The sequence below is a fragment of the Nycticebus coucang genome, chromosome 3 (genome assembly GCF_027406575.1).
Source record: "Nycticebus coucang isolate mNycCou1 chromosome 3, mNycCou1.pri, whole genome shotgun sequence".
Taxonomy (NCBI): Eukaryota; Metazoa; Chordata; class Mammalia; order Primates; family Lorisidae; genus Nycticebus; species Nycticebus coucang.
Genome location: NC_069782.1, coordinates 143,351,109 through 143,367,940, shown reverse-complemented (window position 1 = coordinate 143,367,940; position 16,832 = coordinate 143,351,109). Strand labels below are relative to the sequence as shown.

The 16,832-nt window shown below is 49.0% G+C and overlaps 1 protein-coding gene across 7 annotated transcripts in view; it reads left to right on the top strand.

Annotated features, from left to right (window-relative positions):
• Positions 1-13,263: 13,263 nt before the first annotated feature.
• The window catches only part of AFAP1L2 (actin filament associated protein 1 like 2), a 100,486-nt gene continuing 96,917 nt past the window's right edge, over positions 13,264-16,832 (top strand). For 3 of the 7 annotated variants that reach the window (XM_053584195.1, XM_053584192.1, XM_053584197.1), the window contains exon 1: positions 13,824-14,015. In XM_053584195.1, the coding sequence (XP_053440170.1) occupies positions 14,000-14,015 (16 nt within the window). In that variant the 5' untranslated portion in view covers positions 13,824-13,999. Of the gene's footprint in view, positions 13,346-13,823; positions 14,016-14,038; positions 14,101-14,151; positions 14,171-16,832 lie in introns of those variants that run through there. The other 4 variants (XM_053584198.1, XM_053584196.1, XM_053584200.1 and 1 more) reach the window with 4 other exon arrangements.

The following is a 16,832-nucleotide window of genomic DNA, read 5'->3' as shown; positions in this document are numbered from 1 at the left end:
TGCAGTAAAAAAAATTAAAAATAAATTTTTAAAAGAAAAAATAATAAAAATAAATAGGAATAACTTCTGTGATAATGGATGAACGTAAATGCATCGTGATAAGTGAAAGAAAAGCCAGAATCAAAAAACTACGAATGTCTGTGTTTATATGACATTTTGGAATAGATAAAGCTATGGGGTCAGAAAACCACAGATCAGAGGCTGTGAGTTTCTGGGGACCAGAGGATAGGGCTGCAGGAAAGGGTTGACTATGAAGAGGCACAGGGATATTTGGGGGAGGGGCGATGAATTATTCTACATCCTAATTATGGTAGCAATTACATGAGTGTGTGCATTGTCAAAACTCATAGAATAGCACACTAAAAAGGGTGCATTTTACTGTAGGTAAATTACACTTCAATAAAAAGAAATTGTGAAAAAGAGAAATGAAAGCAAATCAAGTCAATTTTTTATTGGTAACACTAGTACATTGGGAACTGTTAGATGTTATAAAGGGAGTATAATACCTGTATATATCCAATTTTGAGAGGCTTACAAGTCTTGCTATAAACTAGCCACTATACTAAGCACTTGAGCTAAAATAGTGACCAAACAGACATTAATCAAATGATCCTAATGATCCTACCTATATAAACAGAGGGGGGAAAGGATAAAGGATTGATGGCCCAATTGATTCTAGAATGTCAGTGAAGCTTCTCTGGGGAAAACTTCCATTCAAGTTTCAGCTGAACTAGACACAGTCTGGAGCCCAGTGGAGGATGCAAGAGACGAGGAAGGTGCAGAGGCTGACACCCACTTTCTGGCTTGTGCAACAGGCTGGGTGGTGGAACCTGCAATGTGCGCTGGAGGGGGAACAGAGTTGGGGTGGCGTGCGAGGTTGTCAATCCAGTATAATCCATACAAGAGTGAAACCAAAAAGAACAACTCCTGATTAAGGGCAAAACTATGCAGTGAAAACAACAGAAATGAAAATATGTCTCTACGGAAAGACTTATACATGAATGTTCACGTAAGTATTATTCATAATAGTCCCAGAGTGGAAATAACCCAGACAGCTGTCAATTGATGGACAAATGAAACTGGTATATCGTGCATTGGAATACTATTTGGTGATATTAAAAATGCATTACTGGGCCGGACACTAGGGTTACATCCCTGTAATCCTAGCATTCTGGGAGGCCGAGGGCAGTGGGTTGCTCAAACTCAGGAGTTTGAGACCAGCCTGAGCAACAGTGAGACCCCATCTCTACTAAAAACAGAAAAACTAGCCAGGCATTGTGGTGGCGCCTGTAGTCCCAGCTACTTGGGAGGCTGAGGCAAGAGGATCTCTTGAGCCCAAGAGTTTAAGGTTGCTGTGAGCTGTGACACACACACACACACACAAAGGAAGGAAGGAAGGGAGGGAGGGAGGGAGGGAGGGAGGGAGGGAGGAAGGAAGGAAGGAAGGAAGGAAGGAAGGAAGGAAGGAAGGAAGGAAGGAGAGAGAGAAAGAAAAAGAAAGAGAGAGAGAAAAGAAAGAAAGACTACCAGGCATAGCGGGCACCTGTATTCCCAGTTACTTGGGAAGCAGAGGCAAGAGGATCTCTTGAGCCCAAGAGCCAAGAGTTTGAGGTTGCTGTGAGCTACGATGATTCCATGGCACTCTATTCAGGGTGATGGAATGAGACTGCTGCAAAGTAAAACAAAACAAAACAAGACAAAACAAGAAACAAACCCCACATTACTGCTACATGCTACAATATGGATGAACGTTGAAAACATTATGCTAAGTGAAAGAAGCCAGTCGCAAAAGACCATGGAATGGAATAGTCTTTTGGAGGATTGCATAATTCCACTTCTTATGACATTTCCAAAATAGGGAAATCTGTAGAATTAGAAAATAAATTAGTAGTTACCTAAGGCTTAGGGAATGGAGAGAACAGAGTGGCGATTAATGGGTACAAGGTCTCATTTTAGGGTGATGTTCTAAAATTAAATTGTGGTGATAGCTGCAAAAGTGTTAAAAATGATGAATTGTACATTTTAGATGGGCACATGTCAATTATATCTCAATAAGGCTCTTTTTAACAAAGAAAGTCTGCGTAAAGAGGTTCTTCTATTTAGATCACTGAAAGCTAATCTACCAAATACCCCTCAGTGGAGGACTGGTTATAAAAATTATGACCTATCAATAAGACATAATTCAACATAATTCAAAACACATCCAGTGACGAAGAAGAGCAATTAATCTGGCAAGATGTAAAGTTTTGTTTTGATTATAAAAGCAAAAATAAACTATACAGTGGAGAAAGATGCAATTGCTTTGGAAAAGAGAGAGAGCTGGGAGGCTGGCAGAGGTGGAGCTCCTAAGCTAGGCTCATGCCATCCCTGGTGGCAAGAAGCCTAGCCAGGTGGGATGTACTTTCATGGCCAAGGGTGAGGGCTCTGAGTTTGCTTCTGTATACACAAAAGAGGTATCAGGAGGGAAAAAGTGTCAAAGCTCTTCATTTGCCTCCAGCTTCATCTCCCCTCCTCATCTTCCCATGACTTGAGCACTTACCAAATCCACTCACTCTCATTTTTAAGCCCTCACTCCATGCCAATATTATACAATGTTCTTTTTGTATATCTTCCTCCAGAATTCTTACGTGTACATGAAGTAGAAATTATTATTGTCCACACTTGTTCATTTCACTTGGTGAAGAAATGTGCCCCATGTCACACGGGTCATAAATGACGGGGCTGAGATTCTAACTCAGGCACCGACGCCACAGTTCGAGTGGCACATCTGAACCAAGACGTGATCCCTACTCAGGAAAACCTTTCTCACAGCTTCTCAGGACTGTCCACTTTTACACCCTACCCTGAGGAGCCCCACCTCTTGGCTAGACCATAGATTGTAATGAACCCAGCAGTTTGGTGTTTCCTAGTTGTTTTTTTGAATTAAGAAATAATAGTTGTATGAGGTAGGATAGAAATCTGCCAAAAGCCCTTAGTCTGGGTAATTTATGATGAACAGAAATTTAATTGGCTTACAGGTCTAGAGGTTGGGAAATCCAAGAGCATGACACCAGCATCTGGCTGCTCTGTCACCCATGGAGAAAGGCAGAAGGAAGAGAGAGTGAGAGAGAAAGGGGCTGAACTCATCCTTTTTTATCAAGAGCTGACTCCTACATTAATTACCATTAATTTCATTAATACCATTAATACCATTAATTTCATTTGTGAAGGCAGAACCCTCCTAAGCCAATCACCTCTTAAAGGTCCCACCTCTCAACACCATTGCACTGAAGATTAAGTGTCCAACACATGCACTTTGGAGGACACATTCAAACCATGGTAAGCCCTCAAGTCAATGGGGTCAGATGAAAGAACAAATCCACGTGCCAAGTGCACCTGCAACTTCCTTCTATGGACAGTCCAAGTGGCCCCATCTTGATGTGCTAATCAGGAGTCCTCAAACTGTGGCCCGTGGGCCACATGAGGCAGTGTGATTGTATTTGTTCCCTTTTTGTTTTTTTACTTCAAAATAAGATGTGTGCAGTGTGCATAGGAATTTGTTCATAATTTTTTTTTAAACTATAGTCTAGCCCTCCAATGGTCTGAGGGACAGTGAACTGGCCCCTTGTTTAAAAAGTTTGAGGACCCCTGTAACTGATTACTCTCTTAAGAGGAATCAGCTCCTCAAACACATTTAATTAAAACATATTATTGTTTTGGGCAGCACCTGTGGCTCAAGGAGTGTGGCGCCAGCCCCATATACCAGAGGTGGCAGGTTCAAAACCCAGTCCTGGCCCAAAACTGCAAAATATATGATTGTTTCTTGCCATATAGGAGCTGCTTGTTCTCAGCTCTGAATCCCACATCTTGAACACTTCCACTTTGAGATCTTCCATAAATATTACTTGAATTTTACCAAAAAATCTAATCTAGGAACAGAATGGGATCCTAGACACTGTAGGATTATAGTGGCCTGGTTTCAAATGTCCTGCCCCAGGAGGGGTCCTTCTATGAAAGATTCCCTTTTATACTCTCTCAGTTGTTTCTGCCAGAAGAAAGCATGGATACCTCAGGCTATTTCTGAAAGGAAGTTAGGAAGTTGCATTACAATGATTCCTCTCTCTCTCTTTCTCCCTGCCTTTTCCCTCTCCTTTCTCCTATTTGATCATGAAAGAAAAACAATTACAGCTGTGTGATCCAGCAGATGCTATGAAGCAACCTCATGGTAACACGGTATTCAAAATACTCAGAGACCCACTGTGACTCCAGGTTGCAGGATGAACTTTCCTGGAATAGTTTCCTGAATTTACTAGCATGAAACTTTTTAGACACTTTATTGTGAGCCCCATAAGACTGCAAAATAATATGCAACTGTCAGCAGAGAAAGGAAAACACCATATTCTCAGTTTGGATAAGGGTGGGAAAGAGCTCATTTTATACTTTGCTCCTTAAATTACGGCTTAAAGCAGTGGCATTGGTGCCACCTGGGAGAGCTCGGTTAGAAATGCACTCTCCAGTTCAACCCCAGATTTACTGAATCAGAGCTGAAGTTTAACATTATTCCCAGGTGATTCCTGTACAAGTTAACGGAGAAATCACCAGTTCCTCCAATGGTGATTGCTGTCTTCCCTGTGGGGCTGTCGGTCCCTTGAGGGGTTCATGCAACTTATTATCCAAAGCACCTGGCACCATGCTTAAATGGGGCAGTGCAGACAGCTGAGTGGGAAGGAGGAAGCAGCTGGGTGGTTGAAATCAGAGCCCCCGTTCCAACACTTGGCAGCGAGTAGGACTCTTCTGCATGTGGGATGGTAAGATTGCTACTGAGACAACTGGTAGCTCTGTTTTCTCTGCCATGGGAGGCCTAAGTGGTTCTTAATTGTGTTATCAGATTAGTGGAAAGACTTCACTTTCAACAATCTTTTTTTTTTGTAGAGACAGAGTTTCACTTTATGGCCCTCAGTAGAGTGCCGTGGCATCACACAGCTCACAGCAACCTCCAACTCCTGGGCTTAGGTGATTCTCCTGCCTCAGCCTCCCGAGTAGCTGGGACTACAGGCGCCCGCCACAATGCCTGGCTTTTTTTTGGTTGCAGTTTGGCTGGGGCTGGGTTTGAACCCGCCACCCTCAGTATATGGGGCCGGCGCCCTGCTCACTGAGCCACAGGCACCGCCCACTTTCAACAGTCTTAATTATTGCATCTAATATCTGCCGTGAACTTATGTAGCAAACATTGAGCTCAACTCTTTACTTATATTATCTCACATAATCATCACAACAGCAGAACAAGAGCAGGGCAGCAGCATCTGGCAGGGCCTTCCTGCTGTGTCAATCCCTGGAGGAAGGTAGGAGAGAAAGAGAGCCAGAGAAAAAGGGGCTGAACTCACCCTTTCTTATCAGGGACAGACTCCTTCAATAATACCTTTAACTCCATTCATGAAGACGGAACCCTTCCGACCTAGTCACCCCTTAACAGGCCACATCTCCACACTGTTGCACTGAAGATTAAGGTGAGTGGAATTTTAATCCTATTTGACTGAGGGGGGAAACAGATAAAGGTCAAGTACTTGTCCAAGTTCACCCAGCTAGAAAGAGGTGAAGGGGAGATTCTAACCTAGACTCCTGAGCCTGTATTGCAGTGTTTCTCAGCCTTTTATTCATAACCACCTTCCTACCTTGGGAGTCTCCACAGAGATTTTGTCCTAATTGCCCCCCATGACATTTTATTTGAATGCCACAGATACACTGTGTATCTATTTATACGCTCCATGTGTGCATGTGTGTATATACACATTTTATACTGCATGTAAGATGCTTTTCACCCTCTCCCAAGATCCAATTTTTGTCCCCTTGGAAGTGGCGTTGCTCCCATCGAGAAGCCTCACTTGTTTGTTGCCTTTGTGGATGATCTACGGGCACTTACTGTATGCTGGGCTGTCCTCATAGTGAGGAGCCTGGTGTTCGGGGTTCTAGAAAGGCTGTCTTTGAGCAGAAGAACAGGACCAGAGGCCTTGGTCAGATGAGGTGGCATTTCCGATGGTGGAGTGGCTGGTAATCAGGGGCTCAGAGTCCAGCCCCAGCTCACCACAACCTGCTCACATGGCTCTGGTACGTCACTACCTCTCAATGGGCACTTTTAAGGAAGACAGTGGCGATGCACCCAGTGGGGTCACAAAAATGCATGTCCTCCTGACCACCTTCTGCTCCACTCCCACCTCCCCTGGGCTGCCTGGCCCAAGCCCCTTCACTACTCACCTCTTCTGCTCGGATACCAGTAAAATCTTGTTTCTGCAAGATTGGGCCAACCCCCAAAGATTCTGTTTCCACCCCTAGCTCAATCAATAGCTTTAGGGAAAAGGTGACAACACTTTACTCCGCCCAGAGGGAACAGGGGTCCCGAGAGAGACCACCCAGGAGCTGGAAGAAGCAGTAGCGAGGCGTGTAAGCTGCCCGTGGGAGAGCAATGTTCTGAAACCTGGGGCTGATGCAGTGGAAGAAGCTCAGCTATGCTGAATGAGGAGGCAGCGGCTGAGCCAGCTGTCCTGGTGTGGCACCCAGGCAGCCAGCAGGGGCCTCTAGGAGCCAGGCGCTCAGTGGGAGAAGCCCCTGCTGCAGGCCAGTGGCAGGTCCATGGGCCCACAACAAACCTGTAAACCCAGCAACCAGAGCTTTGCCAGCCCCCAAGGCCCACGTCGAGCTCTTGCTTACATGGTGGTGTGGTCTGTTTGGAGAGACAGAAGATGTAGAAAGATGGTCTTTATTTTCTGTTAATAAGTGACAAATGAATCTTGCCAAAAGTGCTACAGGATTTCATGAATCCTTTTGACTTTTCAATGCTTCGAGAAGTTCTGGGATGCTGGAATGGAGGAGGATGCCCTCTGGGCTGAGTCTGGAAGGTCTGTCAGGAGAAGTAGGACATTGGAGGGGGCAGGGCATTCCAGGGGGAAGGGCATTCCAGAGGGGCAGGGTATTCCAGGGGGAAAGGAATTCCAGAGGGGAAGGACATTCCACAAGGGAAGGGCGGGCTGGGTGTAGTGGCTCCAGCACTTGGGAGGCTGAGGTAGGCAGATCACCTGAGCTCACTAGTTCAAGATCGGCCTGAGCTAGAGCAAGACCCAATCTCTAAAAATAGCCAGGCATTTTGGTGGGTGCCTGTAGTCCCAGCTATTTCAGTGGCTGAGCCAAGAGAATCATTTGAGCCCAAGAGTTAGCAGTGGTTCTCAACCTTCCTAATGCTGCGGCCCTTTACTAGAGTTCCTGTGGGTCATGACCCACAGGTTGACAACCACAGAGGTTGCTATGAGCTATGATGCCAGGTCGCTTTACCAGGGGCAAAAAAGTGAGACACTATCTCAAAAAAAAGGAGGAGAAGGAGGAAAGGGCATTATAGAGGAGAAGGGCATTCCAGAGGGAAAAGAATTCCAGAGGGGTAGGGTATTCCAGAGGGGAAGGGCATGGCTGAGCTGATAAGGACCCAGGCATGAAGCAAAGGTTCCTCTCCAAGGTCCCCTGGTCTGGGGGCTCTGAAGAACCTGTGGAGCTGCCACTTCTGGTCCAGCTGCATTTCTGTCTGAGCCTCATCCGAGAAATGACAATATTAGCTATCAGAGGAAGAGTCAGCAAAAGAGAATAAAAGAAAAATATCATGCAAGTGAATCTAAGATCAAGACCCTGGCAACTGCCAAGAACCAGAACCCAGGCAAATGTCAGTGGCATTGTCTGACTTACTCAGGATGCCATGGAGTTAGGACTTCCCAGTGAGAAGAGGCAACCAAGCCCCAAGGAGAAGCAGATGGTAGGGGAGTCCTTGCTGGGACACTGTGTCTGGGCTCTGGACAAGCACTGCCACCCACCAGGGTGGGGACCTTTGGGCAGGTGCCAGCATCCCTCTGGGTCCCTGCATCCTTAATGTCAGGCCATGTGGTTGGATTCAGTACTGATTCCGTGTCTCCAGACAGCTCTGAAATGAGCTATATATACCCCGGGGTTGGAAATCACAGTAGGAAATGGGAGGTGAAGGGCCTGCAGGGGGCTGGGGGAAGTGTAGGCAAAGCCAAGTGGTAAGTGGTGACACAAAATGATGGAACAAGAATATGTCTGCCCATGGAGTCACAGGGCCTCTGGTTTGGGTGGGAAGAGAACTGCAGAATTGGTCTTTTGGCTTCCCCCAGCCCCGACATACAACAGGGGAGACCCAGTTGAGAGTTTGACAATCCTACCTGTTAACTAAAAGGGGTTCACTAAGCTTTGGATGCAGGTTTTAGGAGGAAAATGAGGAAGGTGGTAAGGCAGGGGCAATCCTCTTCTGGAAAGTGGGGTGTGGCATATGACTCTACTGGGTGAGGAAGTCACTTCTAAAAAATCCGATGTGCTGTCCAGAGTTGGGGAGGGAAAGGTAGGGCCCACAGAGCTGAGTGGAGGGCGCAACCTTTGCATGTGGAGTAGGAAACCCATCTGCTTGCCTGTCCATGGTCCTAGAGAACTTAGGCCACAGAAGGGAGGCCCAGCTTCTGAGCCATTAAACTGCACTGTGACCTGGGCTCATTCTCAGAATCACTTTCTTTATGAATGGGGGAGAGGGGATCAGAATATGCTCTGCACCCCTCACTTCCAGAACTGACATGCTCGGGTGCTTTGATCTTCAATGACGTAGGTCTCTAGAAAGTCATCTTTTGTTTACTTCATAGGAATATTATAAGGACATTTTAAAACATAGCCTCTTTATATAAACTAATATTGACCTGAACAGACTAGGGGTGCTTTTCTAAGCTGAAACTTGCCTAGAGGTGTAGCTAAGAGCAACCCCACTGCCCCAGCTTGAAGGCCTGCTATCTCCCCTGGTGTGGACCGTCCCTGGGGAGATGTGGAAGGCCGTGCCGACGTGTCTTTCTGTTCCCTGTTAAGTCACTGGCTACAGACTCTGCACTGAGCCAGGCTCAGAGGGGCACCAAGGAGCCCACCCCTGGCTCTCCACTCTCCTCTCTCCTCCTCGTCCTCCTCAGCCTTGCTTGCTTTAGGCCAGATATTTACTATTTTAAAAAATTCTAGATTGTTTGAAAAATACTGGCCTAGAGGTTCAATCACTTGGGGGTTGGGTGAACACTTACTTCAACTTCGAGATCCCAAGCCTCTGTGTCCTCAGATGGAGGAATGAGAGGGGTGCACCTTGGTACCAACCATTCAGATTTACAAAACATTAACTTTATGCCATATTGACTCCAGAGTCTTAAAAAAAGGAGTAGAGCCCACTAGGATGGGTGTAATTTTCTTTCTTTCTTTCTTTTTTGTGACTCTCACTTTGTTGCCCTTGGTAGAGTGCAGTGGCATCACAGCTCATAGCAACTTTAAACTCTTGAGCTCAAGTGATTCTCTTGCCTCAGCCTCCCAAGCAGCTGAAACTACAGGCACCCGCCATAATATCCGGCTGTTTCTAAAGGTGGGGTTTCCCTCTGGCTCAGGCTGGTCTGGAACCTGTGAGCTCAGGCAATCCACCCACCTTGGTCTCCCGAGTGCTGGGATTATAGGCATGAGCCACTACATGGGCCAGGATGGGTGTAATTTTTAAGAAATGGAAAATAACTCCTCGCAGTCTCTGCCTGGGAGAACCAGAGAGTAGGACTATCCTGAGAAGGGGGTGCAGGATGGTTTGGGACAACGTCGTGAGAGGAGGGCTTTTGAGCTGGCTGTGAAAGAATGAACAGGACAAAGTAAGGAGTAGTGGCAGCGATGGCTTCTGACAACATATGATCACCAAAGAGCCTGGATGAGAAGTCTGGCCGGGGCCACCGCCTCAATGGCACTACCTCGGGCCTGTGACCTTGGCCGAGTTACTTAAGTTCTCCACCTGCGAAATGGGGAAAATATCTGTTGCCTGGATCATTGTGAGACTCAAACAGGATGAAGTCTGTAAAGGAATTGTCTTCTGGTGAGCAGCCCCTCCTCATTGCCTCAGCTGGAGGCTCCCCTTGTGTCTCTGCTGCCAAAGGTTGGTTTAGGAATGACCAGAGGCGGGCGGGGGGAAGCAATTTGAGAGGTTGAAATGGGAGGACTGCTTGAGGTCAGGAGTTTGAGACCAGGCTGGGCAACAAAGCATAGATCTCCTTTCTATTTTAAAGAAAAAGGACAAAAGAAAAAAAGAAGTGACAAGAGAATAAATAGGTTGTTCTTGCATTTGGTTCAGCCACACCAGGGGGCCTGAAGCACCCCCACTGAGCTCCGTGGAAACACCCACTACCAAGACTCCAGGGTGGGGTTACTAAGTTCGGCTTCCAGACTATCTGCATTCAAATAGCCCATTTCTGTTCCCGTGGGTCTGGGTTAGGGTCAGTTATAGCACCCAGAGGGTTGAGAATGAGCTGGAAACCAGACCATCTGCTTCCTGAGGCCATAAACTCAAGGAATGTCAGTGAGCCCTATGTAAAGTTGCAAAGCCGCCAAAGACAAGTTCTTAAACTACACCCAGGCATTGGAGACGGAGGAAGCAGTGATCAGCTTCCAGGGGCCTAAGATTCCCATTGATGGTTTCAAATGGTGTTTCTTCAGTTTTGTTCTTGAAAAAGGAGGTGAATTTCAATTTTAAATTCACTCTGCATCCTTTTCTGATTGATTTTTGTTTGTCTAGAGACTCTAGGATTTGCCAAGTCTCCATCAATAAACTAGAGAGGATTTAGGGGAAAGGTAATTAAAGAGGCAAGATGGAGATATTGAGCTGTACCCCCGCCCCCCGCACCTGCAGAGAGGGGGGCTACGGTTACAGGAAGTGCTCAGGCAGGGCGCTACCGGAGGATTTGCAGGGCAAACCCTGTCCAGTTGGAGCCACGGGAAAGTCTGATAAGGCCCAGGATTTGGAGTCAAAAAACTTCATTTCTGAGTCCTAGTTTTGAAAAAGAGATAAGGTAACTTTGAGACTTTAGGCAAGTTGGGTAACTTTGCTTCCTCATTTGTAGAATAGAGATAGCTCAAAACCTACTTTTTATTGCTACACTACCCCCCCAGTCAGCCCCAGCCAGCCCCTGGCGTCCTTCCCCTCTTACCCCCTGGCAGGAAGGTCAGCTCAAAAAGAACACCTGCTGAGTGGGACCTTGACCTGGGCCTGCGGCCCAGGTGACTGCCAGAGCTGGGACCAGAGACTTGAGGATTGTTGAAAATCATGAGCTGCAGAAGCAGATTCTCTCTGAGAATTTGAAAGGAAATCAGAACCCACTGATAGTAGTCTCCAGACACTGGAGAAGGGAGGGTGGGTGCCAGGCTGGGCCATTTGCAAGATGGGGAAAGGGAGGGAGGGAAGAGGAGAGAGAAAAGGAGAAGGCAAAAAGGCCAAGAGCACCTTCCATCCTGCCGTTTTCTGGTTCCAGCTGGCTTGAGGCCAGCTGAAGACTATTTTCTATTCTCTGATCCCTGACATATCAGCTACCATCTCTACCGTTTCTATTTCTTGAACTCTCATGAGGCACGTGGAAGAGTAGCTGCTATGCCGGGATAAGCCTGGGGCTTCAGACCCTGGGCTCTACCTGCCCTGGAGGTGCCCTTCACCTTCTCTCCCAACACCCCAAGCTGCTGACATTTCTGCCTCTGACTCGCAGATGCTCATCTCTCTCCCTGCTCTTTTTCCTCTGCCCCCACTCCCAACAGCAGCTGACGAGAGCAGGACCTTGTCCTCCCTCCTCTGTGCTCTCTCTGAAGCAGCTGGTAACACCTGGCACATGGCAGGGCCTCAGGCGATATTTGACGGCTGAGACTCTACCCACCTGGTCACTCAAGTTGCTGGAAACTGCCGGCTCTTCCTCTTCCTCTTCCCTCAGCCTTCCCTCCTTGCGTTCAGGCACAACTTCCGGGATGCTTCTCCCGTCAGTTCTCTCTTCCCTAACTGCTTTTCCACCACCCCATGACTGCTCACCTGGCTGGGGCAACACCTCCCGCACCCCACCCTTCTCTCAGTCCTGGAGGGAGCCCTGGCATGCACACCTGTCAGTTCTCCACCCTCAGCTGGGTACTCTGGGCCCTGGAGGAACGCTGTGCTCACCCCTCCAGCCTCACCTCTTTCATTCATCTTTGGCTTCAGCAACAAAACTGCTCAACTCGGGTGGCGCCTGTGGCTCAGTCGGTAAGGCGCCGGCCCCATATACCGAGGGTGGCGGGTTCAAACCCGGCCCCAGCCAAAACTGCAACCAAAAAATAGCCAGGCGTTGTGGTGGGCGCCTGTAGTCCCAGCTACTCGGGAGGCTGAGGCAAGAGAATCGCTTAAGCCCAGGAGTTGGAGGTTGCTGTGAGCTGTGTGACGCCACGGCACTCTACCGAGGGCCATAAAGTGAGACTCTGTCTCTACAAAAAAAACAAAAAAACTGCTCAACTCTGCAATGGCTCACCTCCCTGCCTCTGTCTCCAAAGTCCCTTCTTCTTGGAAGGCTACACTCACTCCACCTCTCCTGTGACCTCATCAACTCTAACTTTAACCACTGGGCTCAGCCATCACCCCTTTCCACAAGACATACTTGGCTTCTCCCGGCTGGTTCATCACTCTCCCCTTGGGTGCCGAGATTCCCTCCTGTTTCTGTCTTATTAGAACACCTGCCTGGCTGCACTGTCACTGTTCTCTTGCCTGTGCCCTCCAAGAGTTGGTAATGAACAGCCTGGCACTTCCTATGAACTTGAGGAAAGCTTTGTAAACATTGGGAAACAGATCTAGATTTAATGCCTATTCTGTTCTTGTCTAGCTGTGTGATTTGGGCAAATTGTTTAACCTCTCTAAGCTTCAGTTTCTTCAACTGTATGAAAGAGATAATACTGCTACTGAAACCACAAGGTTATTGAGAAAACTAAAGGGCAGGACGGCCCTATCACCATGCCTGGGTTGCAGGCAGGGATCCTCCCTGTTGGCTACTAATATAACTAAAAAAAAAAAATTTCTACAGACTTCTGGGGTGAAAGGTCTTCAAACATCAGAGTTAAATCTGCTGATCTAAGGAAGAATTAAGATGTCTTTTTGGAAAACAACAAATCTTCCTTACATGTTCCTTCAAGGACGTTGGGAAACTTGTTAAGAAACCAGTCATCCAGGACTAACCATGATTGAGATTTTAAAGTGGAAACAGAAAAATTTCAAGGAAAACGTACGGGTGGGGAGGATGGGGAAGACTTGGAAATGTTAAGGGACTTAGAGGCACAGGTGGCAGTGTGCTGTTGGCAGAGCCAGCGCAGGGCGGAGAGCCAGAGCCAGAGCCAGGACCGAGCACCCCGCGGAGGGGTGCCACCCTCCCAGGACCCTCAGATGCTGGGAACTGGGAGCCCCCGGACTTGTCGAGTTGGCTGTAGAAATTCTAGCCCTTCTCGGGAGACTGGAGCAGTGGCGCCCCGAGGAACCCAGGCGCAGGTGGAAGGCGGCAAGTAGATGTTTTTAAAGCCCTGCCAGCGGCTGCCGGCTGCAGGGAGAGGTTGCAGGAGGGTGGGAGCAATTCCCAAGTACCCCAGCAGGCTCCTGCCCCTCTCCTCGCCCCTTCCTCATGACGCCCCTTGAGGAAAGCCAAGGCTGAACGCTGGTTAGCCCAGGTATCGGCAGGAGGCGTTCTAGGCAAGTCTGTGCGTCCGGGCTTGGAAACCTCAGTTTCTGCCTCCAGACAGTGGGTTTGCAGCCCCCGCCGCGAGGAAAGCAGATCTCGGAGGCCCGCTGGAGCCCGGCCCTCCGGGTCTGGGGACGTCCAATCTCGCTCCGTCCGGCCTCCCCTGGGGCCCGGACTCCGAGGGATCGCCAGGAGCCAGGGGCGGGACAGGGGACCTGGTGCACTGGCACTGGAGCTCCGACGCTCAGCCCCGGCGGGCTCCGTTGATTCCCCCGTGGGGGTAGAGGCGGGGCGGCGCACCGGGCGGGGACTGGGTCCGAGGGCCCCGGGCGCGGCAGCCGCGCCAGGAGGTCCGGCCACGGGCGTGACCTCACGGGGAGGGGCCAGAGCCGCGGGCCGGGCGCGGAGCCGAGCGCCGAGAGCGCAGCGCCGGAGCCGAGCCGCGGGCAGCGCACGCAGGGGCTCAGATGGAGCGGTACAAAGGTGAGAACGCGGGGTCCCCGCGGCGCGCACCCACTCCCTTCCCGCCCAGCACGACGCGGGGAAGGAGGGCTGGGGCCGGACTCAGGTGAGCAGAGCCGACTGCCCCCACCCGCCCGGACCTGGGCCGAAGAGGGGGCGACCGCGGCGCCGGGCTGGTGAGCTCCTATGTGGCGGCCGCGGCCCTGGCGCTTTGACCCTACCGCGAGCTGAGGGCAGGGTCGGCAATGGGGGGCGTGGTGGAGCTTCTCACCTGTTTACCCTATCCGCTGGGGAAAGATGCCTGGGGCCGAGGAGACCCCGAATAAAGTCAGAACTATGCTGCGATGCTGGGGGACAAAGGGGCGAATTGTGGGGTCCCCTCGCTGGGGCGCCCTCCCTCCCCCGGCCGGGGGCTTCCTGCAGGCCCCGGGAAAGAGCCTGCTCCAGGAAAAGCGCTCGGGCAGTGGGTGGGGTGGGCGCTTAGCTCCGTTCCGAGCTAGGTCGAGCCTCCCCAAACATCCGGTCGGCCGCCCAGTGACCTTTTCTCCCCGGGCCCTTCTCTTCTCCCCCACCCCTAAGCAGGGAGGGGGTGTGGGGGTTGAGGGGAGAGCGGGGGGCCCCGACAGGTGGAGCGCCAGGAGGCGTCCGGCCCCGAACGCTTAGCCCAGTGCGCAGCTGGGCGAGTTTTGGGTTTGGGCCGGGCCGGGGATCTTGGCCAAACCCCGGTGGGCGGGCCGTCCCCGGTGTTCCCTGTTCCCAGTCAGCGCCGATGCTTTGAGCCTTGGGGCTGGAGTCTAGAGGCGACGGATGGAGACCTTTTGAAAGGGGGGCTCAGAGTGCCGCCCCTTAAGCGGGGTTCTGCCGGCAGTCCCTACCCCATTTTCTGGAAAAGCCTCTTGCGCTGGGCTGGTCTCGGCCCAACCTGCCAGAGGAAATGCTGTTTCTATATTTGTTTCCCCCCGGGAGAGAGTAATAAAGGGGAATGCTCAGATTCCCAAGGACTCTCGCTCCGATGGTTTCTGGTTTGTGGAACTGACATAGGGACCTTTGGGGACCGGCTTTGGTTCCCTGAACTGGTAATGCGTTTGGGCTTTCTCGTTGCTTTTTCTCATCTCGATCCCCTGCTTACTGGTGAGGGCGAAAGGTCCAAGTTCCAGACAGCACTTCCCATATTAAGGGTCTTTGAGGACAAAGGAAGCAGGGGCCAGGAGGGGGGCATTTATTAATAAATGGCCACTTTTGCTTTCTCTCTCCGAACCCTTCCCGGAGCCTCTTTTACATTCCTAACTGGATTAATTTTTTTCCTCTCTCATTCTGGTGGGATCATGTCAGTTTTGTAACTGACTGTGCCCTTTTGCAGTCTCAAAAGCTTGAAGAAGCCACTGTCTCTTTCCTTGCGAAATGACAGTTTTTGGAGCCCCCCACCCCACTCTGGTCCCTCTGCTTTTGGGGACAGACCCACTCAAGGAGGGAGACCGACAGGAAGTGGGGCCCCTTCCAGCTCCCGGCATTGTGGAGGGGTGTTGGGGCCCCTTCCAGCTCCCGGCATTGTGGAGGGGTGTTATTATAGCTCCAGGTTGAGGGTGGGGTTTGCAAGCGCTTTCTCAAATGAGCATATTCATCTTTGAGTTTGGGCAAATAAACATTTGGGGCTTCCTTTCAAATGCCCATTTGTTGTCAGAAGATTTTTGTATTAATGGCTTTTAACTTGGCCCTTGACCTGATAAAATCTTCCTCCTTTTCTCTCTAGTCAGCTTAGTGTCCTCCCGCTCTCAAAAAGGATCAGGGGCTTTTGCCAAACGAAAGAAACTTAGTTTTGGTAACATGAATCTGCCTCATCATTTTTCAGTAAATCAGACTGAAAGAGTGATAAGTGGATAATTTGAGAATTATCTGGATTGAAAAGGCCAGTCCAACTCCAATTCCAGTGTTTGACTCACAGGAAAAATCTTTGTATTTCCAGTCTCACTTGTGTCCTGCTGCTAATATTTTAATTATAATATATTTTTATTATAGTTTCTTATACCTTTCACTGAGAAATTTAGGGGTTTTTCCTCCCCATTTTCTTTAGAGGCAGATGAGTTGTACTTTGAACACTCAGTGAATGGAAAAGTTGGTTTGTGCAAAATGCAGCCCAATTTCTGATTAACCAGGGCAATTCTCACTAGCCTCCGTGGTTTCCTCTTGTTTGTCTGAAATTGGGGCTTTTTTTTTTTAAGGTAAGATTGACTAGTTATGGAATGACTAGGTATAGTGGTTAAAACAACAAAGTTAAATGGGAGAGAAAGTTTCACTTGGACTCTCAGAACATAAGTGAAAATTATAAGGAAAAAATCTTACTGTGTCATACTTTTAAAAATTGTTGTATAAATGCCTCATTCTGTGCTTCTAAATTTCTAATTTTGAGCTCTCCCTCTCCCAGATAAGTAGAATGCCTTTTCACTGCATTCAGAGTCTCAAAATGTTTTCTCTAATTTGTAAATCTTATAAAGCAGTTAGTTATTGTAGGAGAAAAATTTTTTTTTTCTTGTTCCCCAGCCTGCCTGTTACAGATTGTACAATCTTCAAAAATACCCTATCATTTTTAGGCTCTGGGCTGATTTTCCATTGTCCTGAAGGATATAAAGAGAGGTCTGGAAATAATGGGTGGTTAGGATATCACCCTATGTCTAATGCAGAAAAGCTTCCAGAATTTCTTCCCAATCCCTTCCAAGATATTCTGCTAGATACCCATGGCTCTCCAAAGCAAAAACAAGGAGCGTGGGAGTAGGTGGGAGTTTCTTCCCAGAAAGATGGTGTTTTTATGAGCATTGCCATAAATAGTGATGGTAAAATGGC